The 13,938-nt window shown below is 40.5% G+C and overlaps 1 protein-coding gene across 1 annotated transcript in view; it reads left to right on the forward strand.

Annotated features, from left to right (window-relative positions):
* The window catches only part of VPS41 (VPS41 subunit of HOPS complex), a 94,752-nt gene that overhangs the window by 40,410 nt on the left and 40,404 nt on the right, over positions 1-13,938 (forward strand). Inside the window, exons 8-10 of the mRNA XM_088520862.1 lie at positions 8,797-8,916; positions 12,002-12,148; positions 13,366-13,432. Coding sequence (XP_088376988.1) covers positions 8,797-8,916; positions 12,002-12,148; positions 13,366-13,432 — 334 coding nt within the window. The remainder of the gene's footprint in view (positions 1-8,796; positions 8,917-12,001; positions 12,149-13,365; positions 13,433-13,938) is intronic.

Below are 13,938 nucleotides of genomic sequence, written 5' to 3' on the forward strand. Positions count from 1 at the left end.
CTCCCTTCCTGGCACGTAAGAAATACTGACTTCTAGTGCTGAGTACAACTTAATTCTCATTAACAGTTCAATATGTTTTGAAGAATAGCCTTTTTCAAGCTTGTGTATGTGTGTGTTTGACAGTTTTTGCTGGCTGGACAGAGTTGGTATTGTCCTTAAAATAATGCAGAATCAGTGTACATCTTTCTCAGTCACAAGTTTGTGAAGCTTTTTACTACTGATAAAAGTGGCATGGAAAGAGAGAGGCAGGGAATTAATAGGAAAGGGCTCCGTCAGGTGGTAGAGAACTTGGATTCACCTGATGCTGAACAGAGAAAAGCATCAGGGAGTTAACACATTCTCTTTGGTTATCCTTGATTACTTGACAGGTTGTTTTATATTCTGTCCTCTGGGGAATGTATACTGATTCTTAATGCCTTTTTTTAATGCCTTTTTTTTTTCAACTGAGGAACTTTCCTCTTCAGGAAAACTTTAATTGACATCTTAACATAAGGATTTTAGCACTGAAATAAGTCCTTTGACACCTGTAACTTGATTTTATTGATGCATAAAACCAACAAACAAAACCTCTCAGCTTGTGATATAAGCCCTTCCTCTTCTGTCTTTCTACCAAAAAAAAAAAGGCTGTATAACAAAAAAATGCTCAGTGAAAATTAAAAAAATTAAATACTGCCTGCTTATTTAACTAAGGCATTTTTTCTGAGAGGAGGAGAAAAAAGCCCTGAAAAAAAACCCCTGCTTTTATCTCTCCTTAATTCATCTCTCCTTAAATATAAAGCCAAAGAGTTGTGTGGGGGCAGCAAGGAACAGAACGGTCCGCAAGAATAAAAAAGGACCTGAAGCCTCAGCCCTTTGCCCCATGCCTGCAGTTTGTGTGGTTGTGAAACAAGTTATAGTAAAACAAATCAAAGAAGCCAAACCACACATGCCCACAGAAAGCAAGAACACCCACTACACACCAACTTTAATAGCATTTTGTCTCATCTCTCTATCTCTCATTCTATGATGGAATGACCAGCTGGATAGATGAGGGGAGAACGGTGGATGTCGTCTATCTCGGCTTCACCAAGGCTTTTGACACTGTCCCTCACAACATCCTCCTGGGCAAGCTCCGGAAGTGTGGGATAGATGAGTGGACAGTGAGGTGGATTAGGAACTGGCTGGATGGCAGGGCCCAGAGAGTGGTGATCAGCGGTGCAGAGTCTAGTTGGAGGCCTGTAGCTAGTGGTGTCCCCCAGGGGTCAGTCCTTGGTCCAGTCCTGTTCAATTTATTCATCAATGACCTGGATGAAGGCACAGAGTGCTCCCTCAGCAAGTTTGCTGATGTTACCAAACTGGGAAGAGTAGCTGATACCCCAGAGGGCTGCGCTGCCATCCAGAGGGACCTGGACAGACTGGACAAGACGGGAGTGAGAAACCTCATGAAATTCAACAAGGCCAAGTGCAAGGTCCTGCACCTGGGGAGGAATAACCCCAGACACCAGGACAGGCTGGAGATCAACCTTCTGGACGGCAGCTCTGCGGAGAAAGAGCTGGGTGTCATGGTGGACGACAAGTTGACCATGAGGCAGCAGTGTGTCCTCATGGCCAAGAAGACCAATGGGATCCTGGAGTGCGTTAAGAAGAGCATCTCCAGCAGGTCGAGGGAAGTGATCCTGCCTCTCTACTCTGCCCTGGTGAGGCTACATCTGGAGTATTGTGTCCAGTTCTGGGCTCCACAGTACAAGAGGGATGTGGAGCTGCTGGAGAGAGTCCAGCGCAGGGCTACAAGGATGATCAGGGGCCTGGAACATCTGCCCTATGAGGAGAGGCTGAGGGAGCTGGGCCTGTTCAGCCTGGAGAAGAGAAGGCTGAGAGGGGACCTGATCAGTGTCTATAAGTACCTCAAGGGAGGCAGTGAGGAGGATGGTGCTGGTCTCTTTTCAGTGGTGGCCACCGACAGAACTAGAGGAAACAGCCGGAAACTGAAGCATGAAAAGTTCCACAGGAATTTAAGGAAAAATTTCTTAACAGTGAGGGTGACAGAGCACTGGAACAGGCTGCCCAGGGAGGTTGTGGAGTCTCCTTCTCTGGAGATCTTCAAAACCCGCTTGGACGCAGTCCTGTGCCACGTGCTCTAGGTGACCCTGCGTGTGCAGGGGGTTGCACTAGATGACCTCTAGAGGTCCCTTCCAACCTTAAGCATTCTATGATTCTACGATTCTATGATCTCAAGAGAGTACTTAAAGATCTGCCTAAATCTATTAATTTTATAGCCAAGCATCTGCCTGAATAGGATCCTCTAACATAAATATGAATTGGGGCTATAACTGCAAGTTACTGCCTGGCCACTCTTCACAAGACAGGACACGCTAACCACTGTGCTTCAGAGGTGCATGATAGGGCCTCCCGTTCCCAACACTGGCCGATTATTTGGAACACATTTGAATTGTTTTATGATATTGAGATTTACCATGTCCCAGAAATGCTGCCTGATCTAAAGCTGACTTAAGAACACTGATTCCTGGGGATAAATGTGTAGGTCATTATGGACTGTTGGAAGCTAAACTGCTATTATATTAAACTTTGCATCTGTTCATATCTTTTACCTAAATAGGCATTTGCTAGAACCCTTCAAGAGGTTTAATTATGTTATGAACTAATTAAACAATTTAAAATGTATTCTTATTAAAACATTTTTAAGTAAAAAACTTTTGTTAAACTTGGGATATTACTGAACTTGCTATTTTTGCATTTAAAAGCTTTAGAAAAGGCAAAAACACTGCAGAAGTGTTGATATGAGCTCAGTGGGAAGCAATAGGTGCCATACTAAAAAGGAGCACACCCTCACTCCCCCTCCTCACCCTTTCTCTCTCCAATTAACTGCAGCAGCATTGGGGTGACTTGGCAGATGATGGTAACCCTGCAAAAATAATACTTTATGTTGTAAATAACAGTGCATTCCTGTCCAGAGCAAACGGCAGAGCTTCAAAGCAAGGTAAAAGACAAATACTGTGCTATTGAAGGCCATAACCTTCTACCTTTTAAAAAAGGGTCTAATCTTAAAAAATAACAGGGTGAAAGATGGCTAAATGAGGGTGGTAAAGCTGCAATAAAGGTGTTCTTTACTTAACCCTTAGAATACGGTCTTTCCACGCATATCAACTTAATGAATGTTATTGCGCAGTGCAAGTGACTGTCACATTCAGAGGGTTAAAGAGGTAGAACCAACAAAGAGGGAAGACTGAAGGAGATCGAAGTCCCAAAATCAAGGTATTGGCTACTGCATCTTACGTAAAGATAGTTTGGGAGAGCAAGTTCCTCTCCAGGCAGAGGCGCTGATGAGGCTTTCTGTTTCATGTTTTGATTAACACAAGAACCAGACATGAGTGCTTTTGTAGTGATGTTTGTGGGAGGGTCAATCTTCTGGAGCAACCTGCTGAATGTATTTTAATTAGGGGGTTTCCTCTGGGTGTCTGTGGAGGCTTTTACCAGGCACAGTAGTGGAATCTAGCACAACTCAGGAAATGAAATCCAAAGCTGGTTTGAGTGCAGAATATTCATCTCTTAAAGGATGGGACTTCTACTTTGCCTAGGGCATGGAATTTCCATAGTAACTGTTGATTTCAATATCTATTTTGAAATAGTTTTAATAAGCTGGATTTAAGGGTTAAGGAGCTGAGGTAGATGTGAAAAAAAAAAGAATAATCCATGTGTCTGAGGAGTCACATTTGTATCTATATACATATATGTTCATGATATATTTTATATAAAGTATTATATACTATATTTATAAAAATACATATAGAGAGAATAGGTCTTTATTTCTGGAGAAGATACACTGTGAAAACCAGTTTCCAAATGCAGGTAGGTGTATCTTGACACATTTGTTTGTTCCTATTTGTCCTCCCAGAATTAGTATCTGAATATGTAGATATCCATGTTTAATCATTAGACTCCCCTGCTGTGTGTTATAAAAGGTGAAAGAATGTAAAGTTGTATTGGGGCAAACTTAATATTTAAATCTAAAATAAAATTTCAGCATTGAAATCCTGTGTGGGACTCACAGTATGTCCTGCCTGAGACACGAATGAAGATATTCTAAATTCTTTTCCACTCCAAGTAGAGCAACTTCATATGCACTGAAAGAATAGCGATCCTGAACCACACACAAGCAGAAAGAGAAAGAGTCTTCTTATGCAACTGCAGCTGCTGTTATGGGCAGCAGAATTTGTATGCTAAAGTCAGGTCTGCCAGGGAATGCATCTGGGTTTGTGTGTGAGGGGTTTTTTTTTTTTTAATTGTCTGCTTTTTAGTGTCAGCAGATGCACTTTGCTTTGTGAGTAAGTAGACGACCTTTACCTCTGAACCCCATGATATGTACTTCATAATAACTGGTTGGACTACTTTGACAAATTATTAAATTGTCAGGATGCTGTTTGCAGCACAGTCCATTTTTAGAAAGCAGATAGTCAGCTGTTTGGCATTACGTTGGGTAGAAGAGTACCAGATAAGAAAGGCAGATTGCTTTGTAAGCTATAAAATGTCACTCAGTAAATACTCAAAGGTCCAGTTTAAAAGAGTAAATAGTAAGGCAATTTCTGTCTGTGCATTGGATAATTTACCATAAACAGGAAACAAACTGTAGCAGCGAGCAAGCCACAGTAGTGCGGGTCTCCTATTTGCTTCTTGTGATGTATGATGCCTGGATATAGCCTGTGTTATTCAACAAATGAGACTGTGATCTATAGTGATGTGTTCTTTGCCTAATAAGCAGATGTTTGACTGTGTTTAACAGATGTGCACTTTATTCTGAAAAGCAAAAAACATTCTCCCTGCACTGTAAGGGGCAAGTTTTCTTTGGTAAAAACAGAATGAATTGTGCTCCTCTCTGAATATAATCTGCAGTTGTATGTTTTGCAAGCATCTAATGGAAAACTTTTTTCATGTCTGAGGTGACAAAGAGGATCGAAGTATACGAAATGTGTGAGCATTTGTATCCCTGCCTGACTTGCTTTCCAAGCTCTAGCCTCATTTCCTTTGACTTCTGTTGCTGCCCCTCTTTTCCTGCCTTTCCCTTCTCCTCAAACCACAGAGCTTTGTTCCAGTAAGGTCTCACCAATATTTTGGTTGCTCACCAGCAGGCCCAGAATTGCGTCTGCCTCATTTGAGCTCATCCGGACCAGCCCTATCCAAACATACGTTGTAATTTTTCTTCTTGCTATGAATTTCCCTATGAATGCAGAATCAGTAAGTCTTTGCCTGGCATGCTCTTCTGGGTTACTCTCAGTTACCTGTTAATCTTGGCTGTGCCAGTAAACATTGCTGGTTTATGGCTAAAACAGTGTATGTCTGTACCGATCGCTTGCAGCCATGACAGTGATGTGTTAGGTTTTGTGATATGGCTTCGCTGAGCAGAGAGATTTGGCAAAACAGGTGCCAAAACAGATACCACAGGTAGACACATCTCTGCGTTTAGGCAAACAGAGAATAGGACAAGAATAAATACAGTGAGATTGCGAGAGTAGTATTTGGCTGAAACTAACATGACAGTGTTGCAATAGGGAAAGAAAGGGTGGCTCTACAATTAAAAATGCAAGTCTCAGTCTTTTTCTTTGTATTAGTTCCTGTAGAATTCCTAGATCTTTATAAATGGGGAGCAACATTAAAGCAAAGGAATTGTGGGAAGTAAAACACACAGGAAATGTTTTGCACAGACAGTGCTGTGCATGGTACTTCAGTAAAGGCACGTTTCCTTTGAAAGTTCATGCTGTGTGAGAATTATTTCAGTGTTTTAACACGGCACTTGGGGGCGAGGTGAAAATTCATTTGAATTATTTCACCCTATTGTCACTACCTATTGCCTCTTTGTTCAGTGGATTGGGGTTTCCTATTCATAGTTTAAAGACTGGGATTACATGTGATTAATGTTAATGCTAATTGCATGACAAGATCCATTAAATGCAAGCACTGGTCTATTCTCTGTATTGGAGTCACTCTGCAAGTGATGTTGTGAGCTCTGTCTGAGGATGCTCAACTACTGGTAGTGAAAGATACTTGGTGATGTTTCACTCGTCTTAGTGAATTACATCAGCTTGTTCTTTAAATCAAAAATTGTCCTGCACCAAGCTTGTGTCTTGTATTTCAATATATCTGTTCTTTTAATGATACAGTTTTTGAGCATAAGCAGATACGAAGACTTGCAAAAAATTTAATAGTAAACTATTGGAAGACTGCAGTGTACTATCAAGTACCGTGGGTGGGTAGCCTTCAAATCAAAGTTCAGTTTGTTTTTGTAGCTATATTACGTGCAAGAGGTGCTGGAAGTGTGTTTTAAGTGCTACTGTGTTTCAGCAAAGAACTTGACAGATTTGCCGGAGGATATCAGAAAGAAGATGATGCCGACTGTATTGCAGAGAATGCAAGAAACTCATTTTGTGGCTGCTGTTGAAATATAAGTACTGTGAATGCTGACTGCCAAAATAACGGGATTTATGGCAAATAAAGCCCTAAGTGATTTTTCCCTTACCAAAAGGAGAGGGCGGTGGTAAGAGGAGCCTCTCTAGAATCAGTGGGGCTTTTTGTTATGTGTCTGGCTTCTGTTGAAGTTTTAAATGGCTTGCTGGTGTGATAAACATTTCAATATGAAGACAGACTGGAAGACTGAGAAATAACTTAGCCTGCGTCTTTGGAGAGAAACGTGTCTAGTGGACAGCAGCTTTGAAACACGGGTTGAAGTTCTGTGTTTGCTAACTCAGGCTAACAACTGCCAACTGTTGAAAGAAATAAAGAAATTACACTGTATATCAGAAAAAACAACACAGGTAATTCCATTGCAGATAAATTAGTGAAATACTTACTGATTTTTTTATTATTATTATTTTTAACGAAACCTTAGTTTTATTGAAACCATTGTTTTGAATGCAGTGCAGATTTGGCTTCATTGCTACGCCTGGTGCACTTTCTGTTTTAAAATGGGGCACTTGGGAATGCTCCAGTGAGCCCCGTTTGCTCCCCATCCTTGTTGCAAACAACGCCAGGCTGCAGTCGGATGCTGCCTGCATTTGAGAGGTTAATTAAGCATGTTCCTATGGTTGGGTATAGACTGAGGCAGGATTTCCCTCCTCCCTGCCAGGTCTTTCTCAGGTCATTTATTTTCCCCTTTGCAGTTTCTTAGCCGTGTAGAGAAGCATGAAAACGTAATGCTCACAAACCATGAGTGCAACCAGAGTAGCTGCAAAGAGTCATTCCAAGCTCACTCTGAGTCTTGTGTGTAATAAACTTAAATGGCGACACGGTAATATGCAGAAAGGGGTCAGATTCCAGTTAATATAAACAAGGGCAGCCTGCTTTGCCGTTTGCCTCGTGCACATTGGTTTTAGCAGCCTGGTGCAGCATGTCCAGATGAGAATAGCACATGCTTGCTGCCGCTCGCGTTGGGGCATATCCCGTAGGACATGGGCTGAGCCGCCTTTTCGTAGGTGGGGAAAAACTACCCTCGGCTTCCCATTGTGAGGGGCACCGGGTTGTTTTGACAGCGTGAAGGAGGCTGGGTGTGCGCAATAAGAAATTTGTGCGTCACATGTTGCTTTCTGATAAAACCTCCTGGACAGCAATCAGCATAAACTTTGAGGGGAAATATTTGTCCTTTGGTGCCATCTTGCGGTTTTAGCATAGAGAAGCAGACTGAGTTTTTTTTTTTAAGGATTTCATTTAAAATAGTATTTTAAATAATTAGCTTTTCATTATATGAAGTCTTTATAGAAATATGGAGGGGCCACACATAATAAAAGATGCGCAGCTAGATCTTAGATGTGAAATGTTATAAGCGTATTCATAAACAGTAATTCAGTGCAGGTTGTAGTTCAGTGAAAGCCTCGGTGGGCGGTGGGCAGTGCTTTCGCGTGTGCCCGTGGCCCCGGTGCACTCCCGTGAGCCGAGGTGCAGGCCAGCTCGTGTGTGTGTCTGTGCTCAGGCACAGGCTGCCGGGGCTGGCACCTGAGGACACAACCTTCACAGATCTTCAGCTTCTTGCCTTGATGTATCCCTCCAAGTGCTTCCCTTAGCCTTTCTCCAAGGTCCTTGTTGTAATCCCATTAAATAACTTTTTGGTACCATAAAGAAATGGGTAAAGGAGTTGGACTGCCATGCAAGCTCTCTGAAGACAGATGAATTCATTTAGTTGCTGTTTCAATACACTTCATGATATACTATGGTTTTAGATTTTCTAAAATAATTTAAAATCCCCATCTGCAGAACCCAGGACTCTCCAAGGTTTTACAACCAGCAGCCATTGTAGTACAGTGCAGTCTGCATGCCATGTATTTCTACATGGGGGCCAACCAAAAGCTTGCAGTTCTTAGGCAATTTTGTCTGACAGCCCCCAGACATGTGGGACCTGGATTTTCTATCTCCTGTTTTCTGCAGGGAGGAAAGATCCCGTCAGTGCATCCACGCATTGGTGTGAGACAGTCCACTTTCTTTACCAGCTTTCTTGCATAACTGTTGTCACTACCTCTGTATGTTTCAGTTCTTAAATTCCTTAATCTCTTTGTCCTTAAAGTGGGAATTAGCTCAACTTAACCTTCTTTTGAAAATCTTGATAGCAGGGCTGCTTATTATTAATAAAGAAACTTGAATTCTGTGATAAAGAAAGTTCTCATTCTAAACATTACATGTGAAAATGTTTCATTTTGTGGTTAGTGTGTGTTTTTCCTACTCTTGAATCAGAGAAGAATAAAGCAAAAAAATATATATTTCCAATGTTTACATATAGCATTGCATTACAGAAATGTTTCTTGTTGCACTTTCTTACAGTTACTGTTGTATGAGAGAGGTTGGATGAATAGATGGAAGCCTTCGGTGTTGCATGAAGGAGAGGGAAACATAAGAAATGTAAAATGGAGAGGACACTTAATTGCTTGGGCTAATAATATGGTAAGTATTTGTCACTGGTGAATGAACAAAAGTTAATTTTGTTCATGAACTGATACACTGCTACACTGATATTTGTAAATGCTTCAAATTAATGTAAAACATCTACATATTCCTTTAAAAATGATGCATTTGAAGATTCCTCTAAATATGGCATTGAAGGAAAGTGTTTTAGATGTTTTCTTCCCAGATAACCCTGCTGCTGGCGTTTCCTGCTGGCTATTCTGTGTTCTTGATATAACTGCATGCTTCTGAAGAAATTGAGAAGTAGTTGTACAGTAAACCATTAAGAGTGCTTGCCACTATATGCTACTGTAAGGCAGAGTCTTCAGCACTGAAGCAAGCTGCCTGCAGAAGACATGTTTATGTGAACTCTTCAAAACCAAAAAACTTTGTATTTTTACTGAAGCAATATTATTGCATGTATTTCTAATGTAACAGGCCAAAGAAAATGATAGTAATAACTGCTTATTCGGGTGGGCCACTGGAGAAGACTTAGGAGAAAAAAAGACCCTTTTTGTTGTAGGCGTTCTTCGTATCTTAAAGGGGACTGTCATGCTGAGCATTACATTTCACCTATGGCTGTATGTCTTATAGATGGGCCAGTGCCTGTATTTTGAAGTTCAGCAGTGAGGGGTACATTTTAAGTACGTAACATGTCTGAATTCCAGAGTTTTATTTTCAAATGTGACCAAGATACTTCTGAAAGCATTAGGTGTTCTTTTTGTTTTGTTTCCCCTGGAGGGTGGTTGTCCTCCTAAAGGGAAGCATTTATAAAAATATTTCTAAGCAGTTGTTCTTTTATTTCCTTTAAAAACAGTTTTATATGTGATTATTAGAGGTTGTTGTGCTCCCCCTTAATACCTTAGTCTTCATGGCGATAACTGTTTTGAGGGTTTGTTTTTTTCGGAGTCATACAATTAAAATATATATTCTAGGTGAATCTGCTGGGAATAGACGGGACAGTTGAGAGCTATCTCTGGAGATGATGTGCCACATCAAAACACAGCATACTAATAAAATGTTGAGAACCATCTGTCAGAGACAAAAAGCCATGGTCAGGGCCTATCTTTCAATGAAAAATGAAGTGACACTTGCCCTCCAAAAGATTAATATATTTGGTTATTGGCCTTTCCCTTCCCCCACCTTTAGCTTTTTAAAATTTTCTCCTTCCACCTGCAAGGTTGAGGGAGGGTTATTGCTTTCTTTTTTCTTTCCCTCCCTCCCCCTAAGCCATTCAAATAAAATCTTATATAGCCTTGCTACTTATTGTACTTCGCATTTAGCTACCTAATTTTTACATTATTTGGTGCCTTTTTTTTTTGCCACTTTATATGTGAGCTTGTTAGACCTTGGATATTCTGAGATGTGCTCTGGGTTGTACAGGCAAGGCCTAATTCTGCTTTGAATGCTCATATAACACACATCTGTTGCTGTGGCCTCTCCTCCTTCATCCTTGGCCAAGAGTGTGAATTAGACTATGAATTTTACAAGACTGAGGGACCTGAGAGCCAATTCCTTAGAGGTGTTAGACTGCCTGTCTCATAATAAAACAACAGGATTTTGGCTTCCTCGTGAAAGGAGGGTGATGCTGGAAGTGTTTTTAGTTCATAGTGCGAATGGGACGCTTCAGCTGTAGAGGTTTCTACGCTGTTGCGGTGGGACACTTCAAAAGTTAGCTAGCCTACCTAGTGCTGCATTTGCTGCCCTGTCAAAAACCAGAACGTGTCATTTTTATCTGGAATCGTGATTGTAGGCAAAGTAGTAAGATTAGTAAAGGACAACCTTAAATCACGGATCAAACAAGACTGCACACTTTATTAAATGAGCATACAAAGCATAAGCTCCTTGTTTATGCTGCCCAGAGACCTGGGCTCTCCACGTTGCAGATTCCATATGTGGTGTTTTTCATGAGATTGCAGCGACTGTTAGCTTCAGAGATGCCAGTAGGAGAGTTTTCCACATTTGCAGTTCTTTACTGAAGAAGCGCCTTCCCATCCCCAGCTGCATGTTCCTGCCCACCCTCAGGCCACTTACTGCTCCTTGTGATATAGGCTAAAAAAAAAAAAAAAGCTTAAAGCATGTCCTCCACCTCTGGACTTGTTGACTTATGAACAGTTGAATCAGTGCAGCTGAGGACCTGGAAACCTGCAGTGAGGGGGAACAGAAACGGACAGGGGAATCTCTTAAATCAATTTTGTCACTGGAGAAATCATAACATGGAATGGCATCCTGGACACTGACCTTTCAAGGTCCCTTCCATCTGCTTTTCTGTGATCATGAGAGCTGTTTTTTCTGCTCAGTGAAAAGGAAATATTAAAGGGAATATCTAGCAAAGAGCTTCATTTTATTTAGGAAACTTCTGTGTTTAAATCACCAAGAAACGAGTCATTACTTAACATGAAATTAATCTCCATTTTCTTACTGGAAAGGTTACAGCTCACCTTTTCTAAATAACATGGAAAATCTGATTAATGACTCATTTATTTTTTTCTAAAATGACTTTAATCTTCCTTTCTCTAAACCTTTTTGTTTGTTTTTGGTTTTTGTTTCGGTCATTCAGGAGCTTTCCTGAGGAGTCAGTGAAAAATCACAGCAAAGAAAACCTGGTGTCACTTAAATATGTTTGTTTCTGTTATATTGTAAGAACGGAAATTCATTTTAGGTGAAGAACAGGTTGGCTTCTTTTGAGTTAATGAGTTGCTACTTAATCCGTTCTTTTTCCAAGGTGGAAATTTCTGCTTATCTTTAGAGAACTGTTTTGGAAGAGCTGAGTTTTTCTTTTTGTTGTTTTTTTTCAGTAGTAGCACCAGCCCAACATGCTGGACAGTCATGACTATAGTTGGTAATCTGTCATTCGTTCTCTTGTTATCTTTTCATTTTACATGTCAATTCAAAATATCTAGCATTTTCTTTCCCATTTCTTTTGTCACGTCTTGTGAGGTGATTGCCCTCAGATCCTTGTTTATGCAGACCTGCCTGTTTATGCCATAAGCGGCAACGCTGTCTTAATGTACAGAATAATCTGGGATGTGGTGAGTAGGAGTTTGTCAGGCTAAATAAATTTCTCTTTTATTTAAACTTTCAGGGCGTGAAGATACTTGACATGATCTCCAAGCAAAGAATTACCAATGTGCCTCGGGACGACATAAGCCTTCGCCCAGATATGTATCCCTGCAGCCTTTGCTGGAAGGATAATTTAACGCTGATTATTGGCTGGGGAAATTCAGTAAAGGTACAATTACCTGTCGTTGTAATAAATGCTTGCTGTTATCACAGAGAAACAGAGGATTATTTCTGAAAAGCAAAGACAATCGAAAAGAATAGAATTTGGTTTGACTACAGTGTGCAGGACTCCTGCTGCCATAGAAATGTCATTGGACTGACCCTCACGAGGAGGAGGAGTGATAGACACTCGGTGGTCAGACAGTTTTCTGAGTGCGAGCACATGGTGAATGCAATCCTCAGGGACACTTCTCTGTGCCTTGGAGAGATTTCCTCTTTTGAAAGCTTTTAGAGAGCTGTTGTGAATTCATTGCTTTTGATTAACATTAAGGAAGAACAATTTGCCATGAGTTTTTTTGTTTTGTTTTGTTTTGGAGGAGTTTATTTGGTGATGGAGGGGGCTGTGACTGATGAAACATCCACATAATTTCAGTCAACCATGGGAAAAACAGGACAGGGAGAAGACTGTTGCAGGGACAGGTTGATTTGAGTTTTGCTTTACTTTCAGCAGGGAACTGGCATTTCAAACTTGTTCACTACAGACTGTTTGTATGGTTTGCTCAGTCTTAACACCTGACATGGGTTTACTTACAAGCCTGTTAGGTGCTTTCTAATAACAGATTGCTACATCATTGCACAGTGGGAAATTAAAAGAACTTGTTAGAAGTAGATGGAAAGGGAGGATGAAGTGAGGTAGGTGAAGCATAAAAAGCTTTTGCAGCATTAAGCTTTGAATTTTACAAATCAGCAGGCTTGTCTAAGTTTGGCATCTGCCTTCCCTGTGTTTTTGCTTACTTTACAACACTTGGATATTTGCATTTCTTTAAATATACATGCTCTCTTACTCTTATTGAGAGATGCAATAGCATATTCTTACTGAAATAGTAAGGTAATGAGATACTCAGTATGAGAAGATAGGAAAATCAAACTCGTGTAGTGTACTCATGTGCTGTAAAGAAATAATATTGAGCAGATGCTTTTAGATTTCTCTCCTGTTGTTCCTTTTCTGTCTTCTTTCCTAGCATATTTATAGGGCTATGTGCTACAGTCACAACTTTCCTGTCGTTTTCTTTTTCACTGATGCATTGCTGCCATTTTACAGCTTGTGTTTTTCAAAATATAGAAATTCGTGTCCAAGAATGCCTCAATAAGGAGTTTCTGGGGGGAGTTAATATTATTTTATGAGTTACAGTTTGTTCATTGTAATGATCCAAATCTATTTTCTAGATTTGTTCAGTAAAGGAACGGCATGCCAGTGAAATGCGCGACCTTCCGAACCGCTATGTGGAAATAGGTATGATCCTGTGAATGTGCTCTCCTTCTCAGAATTAGATAAGCTTTGAAAGGTCTGTTTTAGCATTCTAGCCTGGCAAAGCTGTTACGGTTCAAAGGCAATGTGTAGTTATAACATAAATGTCTCCTCATTTTTACCTGGTGAGCTTGTCACAGTGCTCTCATGGGGTGTTTTTTGTGATCTCGGTGGGTCTGAAATTCTGTGTTCTTCCAAAATCGGAGATCCTTGTGTGAACAGTGGATATCTAAATTTTCCCTTCATACAGATTTCTACAGAGAATGTGTCGTTTCGTCTTGGTTAAACCGTAATTGTAGTATCATACTAAAGAAGAAAGAGACCTTAGTTAAATGAATTGTGTTTGATTTTTTCATTCGTCACTTTTTTATAATGTTTCTTCGTGTGGTGTTAGAGAGCTGGTTTGAATTTCCCCTGTTGCCTTTTTTGCTTCTGTATTTTGTCTGTTCTCCTTTGCTTTCTTATTTCTCCAGTTTAGGTGATAAGAATGA

Source organism: Tinamus guttatus, unplaced genomic scaffold (genome assembly GCF_059628265.1).
Source record: "Tinamus guttatus ecotype Peru unplaced genomic scaffold, ASM5962826v1 Tinamus_guttatus_pri_ptg000104l, whole genome shotgun sequence".
NCBI lineage: Eukaryota > Metazoa > Chordata > Aves > Tinamiformes > Tinamidae > Tinamus > Tinamus guttatus.